Below are 17,121 nucleotides of genomic sequence, written 5' to 3' on the forward strand. Positions count from 1 at the left end.
AGGCTGACGAGTGATTTAGCTTAAATCTTCTTTATATTTTGTAAATAAAGCGCATAAGAAATAACAAAAAGAAGCGTTTCTTCGTAAACGTTTTCGTAGGCAATAACTTATTTATTACAGAAAAAAAAGGACACGAAAAATGTCGATTACTTAAAAAAAATCAGTAATATACGCATACACGCAGACACGCGCGCACAGTGTAGATAATTAAAAAATAACGATCATTATTGTCAAGTACTGCATATACATATTAAGACGTATAAGATATACGGAGACGTTACGTAATATACGAGTAACGATTATTAATAAAAAATAACGTTAAAACTTTAAGCGTTTCACCAATTTTACGTTCCATGATATTCTATGATAGAAGAAATCACCGTTGTTTCCTTCCTCCCCGCTTCCCTTTATTTTAACGTCTAGATCAAGAAATGAAAATAAACGAGAAATATATACACAGATACATACATCAAATTTATTATAACAAAAGACAACGTTTTCACAGTTATTTACAATATCGTTCGAAAACTTACTATTTCATTAAACGCTCGTGCTACGGGGGCATCGAGTCGAGTAATACTTAATGGTAATTACCCACAATTACCATTGCCACAGCATCTGCGTCTAGGCGGTCGATACCCTCTGGAATCATCTCCCATTAATGGATTATATTCTGTAAAATTACAAAACATGCTCTAGAGATCGATACAATTTCATGGTCGTTGCCTTACAGTTCTTTGGTACGCTTCTTTACCTCCTCTTATCGATGTAGACTTATTTTTTCCTATAGAGAACCACTCGTTTTTCTTGTTCCCCGATTCATGACCAGCATCATTGGCATCTATCGATCTGAATCGTTCCTTTTGCTTCTCTTTACGCTGCAACGACAAATTTTTTACTTGTTTCGACGTTTTCAAATTGTTTACAATTTACATACCTCTTTCTCTTCTTGTCGCGCAAACATACACTTACGGTAATATTCCTGTTGCATTTTTTGCCTCGAAGCTTCTAAAGCTGATAATGTTTCTTGCAAAAGATCTGTATCTGAATATACAAAAATATTTTATATTCGCCACATTTAATCTATTGGCGTCTTCTACTTGCTTACTTTTATGGTATTTTGCAGCGTAATCTTGTTCGTCCTTTCTTAGCTTCCAATTTATGTATCTTTTCCAAATGTATGGAGAAACGTACCAAAAGGAAATTGCAATTGCAATTACGTACCATCCCATGGATGCAATAGCAGTCCATACTAGGTCAATTTTTAAAGTAAATGTACATTAAACCGAAATTATACAAAGCATTTGGCGAATATTCAAAAACAGAATGCATGCACGCTACGATATAAATATTCTAACAAGAATTGGTTTAACAAAAAAGAAAATAGCCACTCTTAATTATCGTTTCTGTAGGTTATATGTTTTACGTTCGTTCGTTCGATATACATACTCATCTCGGAATAAGAAATGTTATACTGTCCGTCATCGGTAAAATCCATTTTCCAATTTCACTTTTTTTAACCAGAATTCAAAATGTCCGATACAAAAATGCGTCAATTACTCGAATTAGTTTGACATCATACATCCATCGGAAACGATTCGACACAAATCGTATCGAAATCAGTAACGAGTTCGATTACGGAGCCACATGTATCTCCAAGTATCGATACATGTGTGCAACTATGTGCGCATTGGAACTAGACGCGCGTAAACAATCTTAGACATTGCATCGTACGTTTCAATTCTACTTCGCAAAAAAAGAAAAGAAACTTTAAGCTATTATAAATGCAACACACAGCGTACACTTTACCGTTCGCATAAAGATTTTTTTTCGACAACGATGCAGAAATAAAATACCTAGGCATGGCTTTCCAATTATTTGGATCGCTACTATAAATATTATGATGGAATATAATATTATGATTGGAATACATAGTAAACGAATGTAGAAAATCTTAATGTATTTACAATATCATACATCGAAATGGAATTCATCACAAACAAGTTACAATTATATAATATAGTAAAATGGGTTTTCACTTTAGTAACCGTATTTTTCATTAAGATTTGTTTTTCCATCTCCTAATTGATCTTGTGGTGGAACCCACATGGAATAATTGTCGGCGTAAATGTCTTGATCGCAAGGCATCTTTTGCCGATCTTGTCGACGTTTTTTTGTTATTCCAACTTCGTGCTTGTGATGTCTTTCGTTTTCTCTGTAACATTTGTTTACAGCAATAATTGTAGCAGCATCTGCAGCAGTAGTAGCAGTAGCAGCAGCAGCAGCAGCAGCAGCAGCAGTAACAGTAACAGCAGCAGCAGCAGTAGCAGTAGCAGCAGCAGCAGCAGCAACAGCAGCAGCAGCAGCAACAGTAGTAGTAGTAGTAGTAGTAGTAGTAGTAGTAGTAGTAGTAGTAGTAGTAGTAGTAGTAGTAGTAGTAGTAGTAGTAGTAGTAGTAGTAGAAGTAGTAGTAGTAGTAGCAGCAGCAGCAGCAGCAGCAGCAGCAGCGGCAGCAGCAGCAGCAGTAGTAGTTGTAGCAACATCGGCATCGGCATCAGCATCAGCAGTAGAAGTAGTAGTATTGATGGTCAAAGACGGCCATGATTTAGAGTTGTCCGCATCGATTGAACAAGGAGAATTCAAAAATAATTTGTCTTTGTTATCGGTATCCGAGTCTTCCTCAGATTCCACATACATTTCTTTATTCATTGCTGCACTTGATACAAATGAGGTACTGTCTGTATCTATGCGATGAATTACTCGTTTTTTCTACACAGTATAGAATAAAAGGTGATAATAAGGATATTACGATTCAGATCGATAATCTTAAACCGTGTAATTACATACCTTTCTATAACAGTACACTGAACGTTGAATTCTAGTCGCTTTTGACGATGTTTCCTTCGCACGATTCGACTTCGTTATAGTTTGTTGTATCGTTCGATCCGTGGTTTCGTCGTGGCAAATAAGAGGTGGTAAATTTGCTGGACGCGTCAAATTTAATAATTTAATTAAACCCGCTTCCTCTTTGCGTAAAGTTTGTAATTCCAGTTTCATCTTAGCAATATCACTTTTGGTTAAAGCGAACGAACTCAAACTCGACATATAAGCGTCCAATGCATCCTCTTCTGTTGTTTCATTCTTCGCATTATTTTCATTTTGCCAATTTTGAATTACATTTGACAAATGCGTGATTCGTTTTGTAACTTTCGTATGCTTTTCAAGCTAAAAAAACGATAGGAATAATATGTTTATTCGAAATTTGATACCATGACACGGATCGCTAACTTACCAACGAATCGTATGTTTCTACTTTTTCCTCCAATTTACCAGCCATTCGCATCCTCTGCTCGCGTTTTCTTTCTATCGAACCTGTTCTATCCAAATAATTATCTTCGTCCGAATCGTAATAATCTTCGGCTTCCCAATTTCTTGTTTTCCTTTTTCTCGCTTCTGTATGCAATCAGTTATAAAATTTATCTTTGACTTAAGTTTGGCGTAAAATTTTATTTTTTAAATCTTGTCCTTACCATGATTTGCTTGTCTTAACAATCCGTATTTGTCCAAGATTTTACAGGCTTCCAACGCGCATTGTACCACTGCTTCTTTTTTTTTGCCTTTAACAAGGGCTTCGGCTCTCACAGAACGACCAACAACTTCTTCCATAGGAAGACTATAATTTTCACAGAGCGACATGCGTTACGTTAATATCCAAGAATTCAAACATCAATACTTACTCCACCCAACATAAGAATTGTCCAGGTCCTTTTTCTTCTGTTTTGTACTGTAGATCGTATCCTTCTCTTTCGAACCAACCTCTTAGAGTTTTTTTAGGATCTTCCAAAACTAAATTCTCATCCACAATACACGCGTAAGGATTTTCTTGTAAATCTGTTTCTTCGTCCGCATCCTCTCCCATACCCCAATCGATACCATTGTTCTCTTTTTCGGTCGTAGATGCTTCAACTTCTTCTTGATTCTGACGCCGTTTTTCTAATTCGGATGCTCTCATTTCCTGAAACATTATTTTTCTTTATCGCGGCCATTTGCCCCAGAAACATTATACAAAGAAATCAAGAGATACCTTTAATTCGGATACAGTATAGGAAGATTCCTCCTCTCGATCGTCGAACGGTGCTTGCAAAATATATTTCCTCTGACTACAACCAAATCTAAGCATATGACCACCTTGCACTCTTACATAAACATACGGTTTTACAAGATTTCCATTCCAAAATGTACCATGAGTACTTCCTAGATCGTAAATGTAAAAGCCTTTACAATTTCCTCCGCTTTCCTCAGATCTATATTGTAAAATAGCATGGTATCTTGAAACAGTCGGATGCGCTAGGGAGACATGACACGAAGGCAAGCGTCCAATGATGTAGAAACTTTGTTCGGTAAGTGGAAAGGTCTCTACGATGACTCCAGATTTTAGTACCTCTATTTTGTAATCCTTTTCTGGCTGTCCGCTCCAAGATGGTTCTATATATGGAAAAGGAGGGTCTTTCGGATGTTCTTGAATCAATTTTGTAACACGATCCGGGTAACGGACGGTATTTTCATCTGTTGGTACTCCCAAGGTTTTAGGAATTTTACTTATTAGTCCAGAACGTTTGGGACTGATAAGTACCGTCGGCTTTTTAAAAGTTACAGTCTTGTTTAAATGTTCCGACGAATTGCTTGTACAATCTTCCATAAAATTAACGCTGTTTTCACATTTTGACTCTCCTGTATCATTGTTTATTTTGCTTTCCAATTCTTGTTTATTTCCATCGTTCGAACGATTCTCCGATGCCACTTTGTTTTCTTTCGATTCTCGTGTTAATTCCTCATTGTTTACTTTCCTTTCCATGATCGTCACCGTATCTTTTCCTAAAGAATGATTCTTGCCGTACAAAATGAATATAAATCGTTGAAAAGAAACCTTTTCATTAAGAGCTACCTTACTCGTAGCTGTCAAAGCTTCATCGCGCATGACATCTTTATGCATGTTTACCCCATCGCACGGACACGATGCAAACAGTTACATACCTATCGAGATTATCGACGCACTGTGCACTTATAGAATCTATCTATTACAAATGTTATGAAAATTAATACACATTATGAATCTTAATGTTTCTCCAAATTTCAACTGTAACGTTGATTTAGGAATTAATATTGCGGTGGTATACAAATATATCACCGCACCTGACGTTAATCAGAATCAAATAACGATAACATTCATCCATTTTATTTATTCATAAAAAATTGCCAATACATTATAATAATAATAATAACAATAATAATAATTTATTATAGACGGGAACAAATCTCATTAATATACACAGGCATAACATTAATCAAAAATATACAACATAATACAAGAATGATACATTAAATCAAACGGTACGCGATGCAGATAACTACAATATTTTATACAACAAATTTTTAAATCTCTTTCATTGGATCATCCTTAACAAATAATTAACGAGTAGTATATACACTCCCTGATGGAAGTTGAGTATTGTTATTTAAGATGGCCGATTCTTCTAATATCGTAAACTATCGATCTATGAATTTACAGTACGTAATACCCAAAATGATTGATGGAATCATATCTTGTAATCTATACTTCTTGCGAGAATATTATCATCAGAGTCAAGGATTATATTAATATTATTGTCAGAATCAAAAACTATAAATTTCTCTTAAATATCGAGGAAAAATGATGATTGTACCGTTATCGTTTACCCTTAATATATTCATTTCCGATTCTCAACACTGTGCAGAAGCACACATCAAAAATTATTTAATTTGTTGAAAATTAAAATAATCCGAAAAGCACAAATGGCACCACCTACGACAAAACGTCCAAGTTTGTCGAGAAATAGTTCGTTAGAGAAGCACTAGATGGCGACACAAGAGCTGTTTAGACTAATTCAACATACGCCGGATCCATTACCCAAATGCGCTATCTGTAACGACTTACTCCGTATATCACAGACGAATATTAGAAAGCATCTTCTGCGTTGAATTTCAATCAAAATTAATTTCTATGCCCTCGTTAACCCTTTGTAATGAGTTAATTAGATAAATAAATAAATAATGTGTATGTAAATAATATAGTAATTGTAACATTAATATTCGGAACATTCGTAAATGTTAATAATGATCGAGCAGATAAACAAAAATTCACTGAAACCGTTGGCCTTAATAGATTTCCAAATTTGTTTATGTATAATTATCATAATTACTAACAACCGTCCGTCGGACCATAGTTTAAACAATTATTAAGAATATCCTAGGACAAATAAGCACGCCAGATGACGAAACAGGAGATGTTAGCCCATGTATTGGATGTAAATAATAAAATTAAAATTTTTCTATATAACTAAGAACAATACGCATCATCGATTACTTTCTGATTCCCAACTCTGTGCAGAAGCAAGATTCAAATATAATTTAATGGTGTGAAATTTTAATTAAAATGAAAAGCATGGGTGGCACCATCTACGGCAAAATCTTCAAGTTTATTAGGAAATAATTCGTCAGCGACGGGCTAGATGTCGAGACAGGTCATGTTAGCTCATGTATTGGATGTAGTTAATAAAATTAAAATTTTTCCATAAAACTAAGAACAATACGCATCATCTATTAGCTTCTGATTTCCAACTCTGTGCAGAAGCAAGATTCAAATATAATTTAATGGTGTGAAAATTTAATTAACAAGAATAGCATCGGTGGCACCATCTACGGCAAAATCTTCATGTTTATCAGGAAATAATTCGTCAGCGACGCGCTATATGTAGAGACAGGTCATATTAGCTCATGTATTAGATGTAGATAATAAAATTAAAATTTTCTATAAAACTAAGAACAATACGCATTATCTATTAGCTTCTGATTTCCAACTCTGTGCAGAAGCAAGATTCAAATATAATTTAATGGTGTAAAAATTTAATTAAATAGAAAAGCATGGGTGGCACCATCTACGGCAAAATCTTCAAGTTTATTAGGAAATAATTCGTCAGCGACGCGCTAGATGTAGAGACAGGTCATGTTAGCTCATGTATTGGATGTAGATAATAAAATTAAAATTTTTCGATAAAACTAAGAACCATACGCATCATCTATTAGCTTCTGATTTCCAACTCTGTGCAGAAGCAAGATTCAAATATAATTTAATGGTGTGAAAATTTAATTAACAAGAATACCACTGGTGGCACAATCTACGGCAAAATCTTCATGTTCATCAGGAAATAATTGGTCCGCGACGCGCTAGATGTCGAGACAGGTCATGTTAGCTCATGTATTAGATGTAGATAATAAAATTAAAATTTTCTATAAAACTAAGAACAATACGCATTATCTATTAACTTCTGATTTCCAACTCTGTGCAGAAGCAAGATTCAAATATAATTTAATGGTGTGAAAATTTAACTATCAAGAATAGCACGGGTGGCACCATCTACGGCAAAATCTTAATGTTCATCAGGAAATAATTGGTCAGCGACGCGCTAGAGGTCGAGACAGGTCATGTTAGCTCATGTATTGGATGTAGATAATAAAATTAAAATTTTTCGATAAAACTAAGAACAATACGCATCATCTATTAGCTTCTGAGTTCCAACTCTGTGCAGAAGCAAGATTCAAATATAATTTAATGGTGTGAAATTTTAATTAAAATGAAAAGCATGGGTGGCACCATCTACGGCAAAATCTTCAAGTTTATTAGGAAATAATTCGTCAGCGACGGGCTACATGTCTAGACAGGTCATGTTAGCTCATGTATTGGATGTAGATAATAAAATTAAAATTTTTCTATAAAACTAAGAATAGTACGCATCATTTTTTAACTTTTGATTTCGAACTCTGTGCAGAAGCAAAATTCAAATATAATTTAATGGCTTGAAAATTTAATTAAAAAGAAAAGCATTGGTGGCACCTTCACCGGCAAAATCTTCAAGTTTATCGGGAAATAATTCGTAAGCGAAGCGCTAGATGTCGAGGCAGGACATGTTAGCCCATGTATTGGATGTAGATAATAAAATTAAAGTTTCTCTAGAAAACTAAGATCAATACGCATTCTCTATGAACTTCTGATTTCCAACTCTGTGCAGAAGCAAAATTCAAATGTAATTTAATGGGGTGAAAATATAATTAAAAAGAAAAGCGTGGGTGGCACCATCTACGGCAAAATGTTCAAGTTTATCGGGAAATAATACGTTAGCGCAGGGCTAGATGGCGAGAGAGGAGATGTTCGCCCATGTATTGGATGTAGATAATGAAATTAAAATTTTTCTATAAAACTAAGAACAATACGCATCATCTATTAACTTCTGATTTCCAAATCTGTGCTGAAGCAAAATTCAAATATAATTTAATGGGGAGAAAATTTAATTAAAAAGAAAAGCATGGGTGGCACCATCTTCGGAAAAATCTTCAAGTTTATCGGGAAATGATTCGTCAGCGACGCACTAGATGTCGAGACAGGAGATGTTCGCCTATGTATTGGATGTAGATAATAAAATTAAAATTTTTCTATAAAACTAAGAACAATACGCATCATCTATTAACTTCTGATTTCCAAATCTGTGCTGAAGCAAAATTCAAATATAATTTAATGGGGAGAAAATTTAATTAAAAAGAAAAGCATGGGTGGCACTATCACCGGCAAAATATTCAAGTTTATCGGGAAAGAATTCGACAGCGAAACGCTAGATGTCGAGACAGGAGAAGTTCTCCCATGTATTGGATGTAGATAATAAAATTAAAATTATTCTATACAACTAAGAATAGTACGCATCATTTTTTAACTTTTGATTTCCAACTCTGTGCAGAAGCCAAATACAAATATAACTTAATGGGGTGAAAATATAATTAAAAAGAAAGGCATAGGTGGCACCATCTACGGCAAAATCTTCAAGTTTATCGGGAAATAATTCGTCAGCGAAGGGCTAGATGTCGAGACAGGAGATGTTCGCCCATGTATTGGATGTAGATAATGAAATTAAAATTTTTTTATAAAACTAAGAACAATACGCATCATCTATTAACTTCTGATTTCCAAATCTGTGCTGAAGCAAAATTCAAATATAATTTAATGGGGAGAAAATTTAATTAAAAAGAAAGGCATGGGTGGCACCATCACCGGCAAAATATTCAAGTTCATCGGGAAATAATTCGTCAGCGAAACGCTAGATGTCGAGACAGGAGATGTTCTCCCATGTATTGGATGTAGATAATAAAATTAAAATTTTTCTATAAAACTGAGAATAATACGCATTATCTATTAACTTCTGATTTCCAACTCTGTGCAGAAGCCAAATACAAATATAACTTAATGGGGTGAAAATTTAATTAAAAAGAAAAGCATGTGTGGCACCATCTATGGCAAAACCTTCAAGTTTATCGGGAAATAATTCGTCAGCGAAGCACTAGATGTCGAGACAGGAGATGTTCGTCCATGTATTGGATGTAGATAATAAAATATAAACTTTTCTATAAAACTGAGAACAATACGCATTATCTATTAACTTCTGATTTCCAACTCTGTGCAGAAGCAAAATTCAAAAATAATTTAATGGGGTGAAAATTTAATTAAAAAGAATAGCATGGCATCATCTACGGCAAAATCTTCAAGTTTATCGGGAAATAATTACTCAGCGAAGCGCTAGATGTCGAGACAGGAGATGTTAGCCCATGTATTGGATGTAGATAATAGAATTAAAATTTTTCTATAAAACTAAGAACAATATCCATTATCTGTTAATTTCTGATTTCCAACTCTGTGCAGAAGCAAAATTCAAATATAATTTAATGGGGTGAAAATTTAACTAAAAAGAAAAGCATGGGTGGGACCATCTACGGCTATATCTTCAAGTTTATCGGGAAATAATTACTCAGCGAAGCGCTAGATGTCGAGACAGGAGATGTTAGCCCATGTATTGGATGTAGATAATGAAATTAAAGTTTTTCTATAAAACTAAGAACAATACGCATTATCTATTAACTTCTGATTTCCAACTCTGTGCAGAAGCAAAATTCAAATATAATTTAATGGGTTGAAAATTTAATTAAAAAGAAAAGCATATGTGGCACCATCTACGGTAAAATGGTCAAGCTTGTCGAAAAATAATTTGTTAGCCTAGTCCTAGACGGCGAGACTGGAGCTGTTAGACCGTGTATTGGAATGCAGCTGACAAAATACACATTTTTTATAAAGAATATAGACAAACACTGCGTTTAGAAGTATACATAGGATGGCATTAATTAACTGTTCGATTCCCTGCGGAAGACTCATTCGTCGTAATGTGGGAGTACTATTGACGCGGTGAAATTCTACTTTTCTGTACAAAATGCAAGTTGTACGGGTATTGTATAAATGATAAGAAATAAACAAACTTAATTTAAAATGTCTAGCAAACAATTATTACTTCGCATGTGTTAAAAAGTTGATAGACTTAAACAACATGTTGTTTGTCAATTAGATAAAGAAGTAAATAATGTGTATGTAAATAATATAGTAATTGTAACATTAATATTCGGAAGATTCGTAAATGTTAATAATGATCGAGCAGATAAACAAACATTCACTGAAACCGTTCGCCTTAATAGATTTCCGAATTTGTTTATGTATATTTATCATAATTATTAACAACCGTCCATCGGACCATAGTTTAAACAATTATTAAGAATATCGTAGTATAAATAAGCACGCTGGATGGCGAAACAGAAACTGTTAGATTGTGTATTGGAAAGTTGGTAACAAAATTAAAATTTTTCTATAATACTAAGAACGCCGCCACAGGGCCACGGTCCTAACTCAGAACCCCAGACCTAACCCAGACCTAACCCAGACCTAACCCAGATCTAACCCAGACCTAACTCAGACCTAACCCAGACCTAACGCAGACCTAACCCAGACCTAACGCAGATCTAACTCAGACGTAACTCAGTTCTGACCCCGACCAAACCCCGGAACTCACCCGGACCCCTCAGCAATGCCACTGGACCACTCAGCGGCGCCACATGACCCCGGACCTAACCTAGACCTAACCCAGACCAAACGTAGACTTAACCCAGTCCTGACCCCGGGCCTAACACCGGAAATAACCCGGAAACCTCAGCGCTACCACAAACTCCTCATCACCGCCACAGGGGCCCCCAGCACCACCACAGAATCCCGGACCTAACCCAGACCTAACCCAGAACTAATCCAGACCTAACGCAGATCTAACTCAGACGTAACCCAGTCCTGAGCCCGGACCGAACCCCGGAAGTAAACCGGAGACCTCAGCAACACCACCGGACCCCTCAGCGCCGCCACAGGGCCTCGGTCCTAACCCAGAACCCCAGACCTAACCCAGACCTAACCCTGACCAAACCCAGACCTAACCCAGATCTAACCCAGACCTAACTCAGACCTAACCCAGACCTAACCCAGAACTAACCCAGACCTAACGCAGCTCTAACTCAGACGTAACTCAGTCCTGACCCCGACCGAACCCCGGAACTCACCCGGACCCCTCAGCCACGCCACCGGACCCCTCAGCGGCGCCACATGACCCCGGACCTAACCTAGACCTAACCCAGACCAAACGTAGACTTAACCCAGTCCTGACCCCGGGCCTAACACCGGAACAAACTCGGAAACCTCAGCGCCTCCACAAACTTCTCATCACCGCCACAGGGGCTCCCAGCGCCACCACAGAACCCCGGACCTAACCCAGACCTAACCCAGAACTAACCCAGACCTAACGCAGATCTAACTCAGAGGTAACCCAGTCCTGACCGCGGACCGAACCCCGGAAGTAACCCGGAGACCTCAGCCACACCACCGGACCCCTCAGCGCCACCATAGGGTCTCGATCCTAACCCGGAACCCCAGACCTAACCCAGACCTAACCCAGACCTAACTCTGACCTAACCCAGACCTAACCCAGAACTAACCCAGACCTAACGCAGATCTAACTCAGACGTAACCCTGTCCTGACCCCGACCGAACCCCGGAACTCACCAGGGCCCCTCAGCCATGCCACCGCACCCCTCAGCGGCGCCACATGACCCCGGACCTAACCTAGACCTAACCCAGACCAAACGTAGACTTAACCCAGTCCTGACCCCGGGCCTAACACCGGAACAAACTCGGAAACCTCAGCGCCTCCACAAACTTCTCATCACCGCCACAGGGGCTCCCAGCGCCACCACAGAACCCCGGACCTAACCCAGACCTAACCCAGAACTAACCCAGACCTAACGCAGATCTAACTCAGAGGTAACCCAGTCCTGACCGCGGACCGAACCCCGGAAGTAACCCGGAGACCTCAGCCACACCACCGAACCCCTCAGCGCCACCATAGGGTCTCGATCCTAACCCGGAACCCCAGACCTAACCCAGACCTAACCCAGACCTAACCCAGACCTAACCCAGATCTAGTCCAGACCTAACTCAGACCTAACCCAGACATAACCCAGACCTAACCCAGAAGTAACCCAGACCTAACGCAGATCTAACTCAGACGTAACCCAGTCCTGACCGCGGATCGAACCCCAGAAGTAAACCGGAGACCTCAGACACACCACCGGACCCCTCAACGCCGCCATAGGGTCTCGGTCCTAACCCGGAACCCCAGACCTAACCCAGACCTAACCCAGATCTAACCCAGACCTTACTCAAACCTAACCCAGACCTAACCCAGAACTAACCCAGACCTAACGCAGATCTAACTCAGACGTAACCCAGTCCTGACCGCGGACCGAACCCTGGAAGTAACCCGGAGACCTCAGCGACACCACCGGACCCCTCAGCGCCGCCACAGGGCCTCGGTCCTAACCCAGAACCCCAGACCTAACTCAGACCTAACCCAGACCTACCCCAGAACTAACCCAGACCTAACGCAGATCTAACTCAGACGTAACCCAGTCCTGAACACGACAGATCCCCGGAACTCACCCGGACCCCTCAGCCACGCCACCGGACCCCTCAGCGGCGCCACATGACCCCGGACCTAACCTAGACCTAACCCAGACCAAACGTAGACTTCACCCAGTCCTGACCCCGGGCCTAACACCGGAACTAACCCGGAAACCACAGCGCCAACACAAACTTCTCATCACCGCCACAGGGGCCCCCAGCACTAACGGAACTAACCCAGACCTAACCCAGAACTAACCCAGACCTAACGCAGATCTAACTCAGAAGTAACCCAGTCCTGACCCCGGACCGAACCCCGGAAGGAAACCGGAGACCTCAGCGACACCACCGGACCCCTCAGCGCCGCCACAGGGACTCGGTCCTGACCCAGAACCCCAGACATATCCCTGACCTAACCCTGACCAAACCCAGACCTGACCCAGATCTAACCCAGACCGAACTCAGACCTAACCCAGACCTAACCCAGAACTAACCCAGACCTAACGCAGATCTAGCTCAGACGTTACTCAGTCCTGACCCCGACCGAACCCCGAAACTCACCCGGACCCCTCAGCCACGCCAACGGACCCCTCAGCGGCGTCACATGACCCCGGACCTAACCTAGACCTAACCCAGACCAAACGTAGACTTAACCCAATCCTGACCCCGGACCTAACACCGGAATTATACCGGAACCCTCAGCGCCACCATAAACACCACATCACCGCCACAGGGGCCCCCAGCGCCACCACAAAACCCCGGACCTAACCCAGACCTAACCCAGAACTAACCCAGACCTAACGCAGATCTAACTCAGACGTAACCCAGTCCTGACCCCGGACCGAACCCAGGAAGTAAAACGGAGACCTCAGCGACACCACCGGACCCCTCAGCGCCGCCACAGGACCTCGGTCCTAACCCAGAACTTCAGACCTAACCCAGACCTAACCCAGATCTAACCCAGACCTAACTCAGACCTAACCCAGACCTAACCCAGAACTAACCCAGTCCTAACACAGATCTAACTCAGACGTAACCCAGTCCTGACACCGACAGAACCCCGGAACTCACCCGGACCCCTCAGCCACGCCACCGGACCCCTCAGGGGCGCCACATGACCCCAGACCTAACCTAGACCTAACCCAGACCAAACGTAGACTTAACCCAGTCCTGACCCCGGGCCTAACACCGGAACTAACCCGGAAACCTCAGCGCCAACACAAACTCCTCAACACCGCCACAAGGGCCCCCAGCACCACCACAGATATCGGACCTAACCCAGACCTAACCCAGAACTAACCCAGACCTAACGCAGATCTAACTCAGAAGTAACCCAGCCCTGACACCGGACCGAACCCCGGAAGTAAACCGGAGACCTCAGCGACACCACCGGACCCCTCAGCGCCGCCACAGGGCCTCGGTCCTGACCCAGAACCTCAGACATATCCCTGACCTAACCCTGACCAAACCCAGACCTAACCCAGATCTAACCCAGACCGAACTCAGACCTAACCCAGACCTAACCCAGAACTAACCCAGACCTAACGCAGATCTAGCTCAGACGTTACTCAGTCCTGACCCCGACCGAACCCCGAAACTCACACGGACCCCTCAGCCACGCCACCGGACCCCTCAGCGGCGTCACATGACCCGGGACATAACCTAGACCTAACCCAGACCAAACGTAGACTTAACCCAATCCTGACCCCGGACCTAACACCGGAATTATACCGGAACCCTCAGCGCCACCACAAACTCCACATCACCGCCACAGGGGCCCCCAGCGCCACCACAAAACCCCGGACCTAACCCAGACCTAACCCAGAACTAACCCAGACCTAACGCAGATCTTACTCAGACGTAACCCAGTCCTGACCCCGGACCGAACCCAGGAAGTAAAACGGAGTCCTCAGCGACACCACCGGACCCCTCAGCGCCGCCACAGGGCCTCGGTCCTGACCCAGAACCTCAGACATATCCCTGACCTAACCCTGACCAAACCCAGACATATCCCTGACCTAACCCTGACCAAACCCAGACCTAACCCCGATCTAACCCAGACCTAACTCAGACCTACCCCAGAACTAACCCAGTCCTAACGCAGATCTAACTCAGACGTAACCCAGTCCTGACCCCGACAGAACCCCGGAACTCACCCGGGCCCCTCAGCAATGCCACCGCACCCCTCAGCGACACCACCGGACCCCTCAGCGCCGCCACAGGGCCTCGGTCCTGACCCAGAACCTCAGACATATCCCTGACCTAACCCTGACCAAACCCAGACATATCCCTGACCTCACCCTTACCAAACCCAGACCTAACCCCGATCTAACCCAGACAGAACTCAGACCTAACCCAGACCTAACCCAGAACTAACCCAGACCTAACGCAGATCTAGCTCAGACGTTACTCAGTCCTGACCCCGACCGAACCCCGGAACTCACCCGGACCCCTCAGCCACGCCACCGGACCCCTCAGCGGCGCAACATGACCCCGGACCTAACCTAGACCTAACCCAGACAAAACGTAGACTTAACCCAGTCCTGACCCCGTGCCTAACACCGGAAATAACCCGGAAACCTCAGCGCTACCACAAACTCCTCATCACCGCCACAGGGGCCCCCAGCACCACCACAGAATCCCGGACCTAACCCAGACCTAACCCAGAACTAATCCAGACCTAACCCAGAACTAATCCAGACCTAACGCAGATCTAACTCAGACGTAACCCAGTCCTGAGCCCGGACCGAACCCCGGAAGTAAACCGGAGACCTCAGCAACACCACCGGACCCCTCAGCGCCGCCACAGGGCCTCGGTCCTAACCCAGAACCCCAGACCTAACCCAGACCTAACCCTGACCAAACCCAGACCTAACCCAGATCTAACCCAGACCTAACTCAGACCTAACCCAGACCTAACCCAGAACTAACCCAGACCTAACGCAGCTCTAACTCAGACGTAACTCAGTCCTGACCCCGACCGAACCCCGGAACTCACCCGGACCCCTCAGCCACGCCACCGGACCCCTCAGCGGCGCAACATGACCCCGGACCTAACCTAGACCTAACCCAGACAAAACGTAGACTTAACCCAGTCCTGACCCCGGACCTAACACCGGAACTAACCCGGAACTATCAGCGCCACCACAAACTTCTCATCACCGCCACAGGGGACCCCAGCGCCACCACAGAACCCCGGACCTAACCCAGAACTAACCCGGAACTAACGCAGATCTAACTCAGACGTAACCCAGTCTTGACCGCGGACCGAACCCCGGAAGTAACCCGGAGACCTCAGCGACACCACCGGACCCCTCAGCGCCGCCACAGGGCCACGGCCCTAACCCAGAACCCCAGACCTAACCCAGACCTAACCCAGACCTAACCCAGATCTAACCCAGACCTAACTCAGACCTAACCCAGACCTAACCCAGAACTAACCCAGACCTAACGCAGATCTAACTCAGACGTAACCCTGTCCTGACCCCGACCGAACCCCGGAACTCACCCGGGCCCCTCAGCAATGCCACCGCACCCCTCAGCGGCGCCACATGACCCCGGACCTAACCTAGACCTAACCCAGACCAAACGTAGACTTAACCCACTCCTGACCCCGGGCCTAACACCGGAACAAACTCGGAAACCTCAGCGCCTCCACAAACTTCTCATCACCGCCACAGGGGCTCCCAGCGCCACCACAGAACCCCGGACCTAACCCAGACCTAACCCAGAACTAACCCAGACCTAACGCAGATCTAACTCAGAGGTAACCCAGTCCTGACCGCGGACCGAACCCCGGAAGTAACCCGGGGACCTCAGCCACACCACCGGACCCCTCAGCGCCACCATAGGGTCTCGGTCCTAACCCGGAACCCCAGACCTAACCCAGACCTAACCCAGACCTTACCCAGACCTAACCCAGATCTAATCCAGACCTAACTCAGACCTAACCCAGTCCTAACCCAGACCTAACCCAGAAGTAACCCAGACCTAACGCAGATCTAACTCAGACGTAGCCCAGTCCTGACCGCGGACCGAACCCCGGAAGTAACCCGGAGACCTCAGCCACACCACCGGACCCCTCAGCGCCGCCACAGGGCCTCGGTCCTGACCCAGAACCCCAGACATATCCCTGACCTAACCCTGACCAAACCCAGACCTAACCCAGATCTAACCCAGACCGAACTCAGACCTAACCCAGACCTAACCCAGAACTAACC

General features: G+C 43.3%; 2 protein-coding genes across 3 annotated transcripts; both read right to left on the reverse strand.

The window, feature by feature from the left end:
• Positions 1-124: 124 nt before the first annotated feature.
• On the reverse strand, positions 125-1,617 carry LOC143144999 (uncharacterized). Of its 2 annotated transcripts, XR_012991571.1 has the most exons (6): positions 1,450-1,617; positions 1,109-1,252; positions 938-1,044; positions 755-878; positions 534-673; positions 125-419 (listed from the first exon to the last, which is right to left on the reverse strand). XR_012991571.1 is itself a non-coding variant. In XM_076307951.1 (5 exons), the coding sequence occupies exons 1-5, from the start codon at positions 1,496-1,498 to the stop codon at positions 591-593; spliced, it is 507 nt and encodes a 168-aa protein (XP_076164066.1). In that variant the 5' UTR covers positions 1,499-1,616; the 3' UTR covers positions 454-590. The 2 variants fall into 2 exon arrangements, 1 of the variants encoding a protein (XP_076164066.1); XM_076307951.1 differs by lacking the exon at positions 125-419 and having other exon boundaries at positions 454-673; positions 1,450-1,616.
• Positions 1,618-1,949: 332 nt separating this feature from the next.
• LOC143144998 (kanadaptin) lies at positions 1,950-5,017 on the reverse strand. The gene is made up of 7 exons (XM_076307950.1): positions 4,951-5,017; positions 4,085-4,875; positions 3,738-4,015; positions 3,531-3,673; positions 3,293-3,453; positions 2,848-3,225; positions 1,950-2,769 (listed from the first exon to the last, which is right to left on the reverse strand). The coding sequence occupies exons 1-7, from the start codon at positions 4,991-4,993 to the stop codon at positions 2,041-2,043; spliced, it is 2,523 nt and encodes an 840-aa protein (XP_076164065.1). The 5' UTR covers positions 4,994-5,017; the 3' UTR covers positions 1,950-2,040.
• Positions 5,018-17,121: the final 12,104 nt, after the last annotated feature.

The sequence above is a fragment of the Ptiloglossa arizonensis genome, chromosome 3 (genome assembly GCF_051014685.1).
Source record: "Ptiloglossa arizonensis isolate GNS036 chromosome 3, iyPtiAriz1_principal, whole genome shotgun sequence".
NCBI lineage: Eukaryota > Metazoa > Arthropoda > Insecta > Hymenoptera > Colletidae > Ptiloglossa > Ptiloglossa arizonensis.

Bases quoted from the DNA above. Each gene is read 5' to 3' on its own strand.
- LOC143144999 (XM_076307951.1), bottom strand. From the start codon at position 1,498: ATGGATTTTACCGATGACGGACAGTATAACATTTCTTATTCCGAGATG. The intron at 1,253-1,449 runs GTATGTATATCG...AAATTGACCTAG, and splicing joins CATTTCTTATTCCGAGATGA to TATGGACTGCTATTGCATCC. The intron at 1,045-1,108 runs GTAAGCAAGTAG...TTGTATATTCAG, and splicing joins CGCTGCAAAATACCATAAAA to ATACAGATCTTTTGCAAGAA.
- LOC143144998 (XM_076307950.1), bottom strand. From the start codon at position 4,993: ATGCATAAAGATGTCATGCGCGATGAAGCTTTGACAGCTACGA. The intron at 3,674-3,737 runs GTAAGTATTGAT...TGAAAATTATAG, and splicing joins CAATTCTTATGTTGGGTGGA to TCTTCCTATGGAAGAAGTTG. The intron at 3,226-3,292 runs GTAAGTTAGCGA...TCGTTTTTTTAG, and splicing joins TAGAAACATACGATTCGTTG to CTTGAAAAGCATACGAAAGT.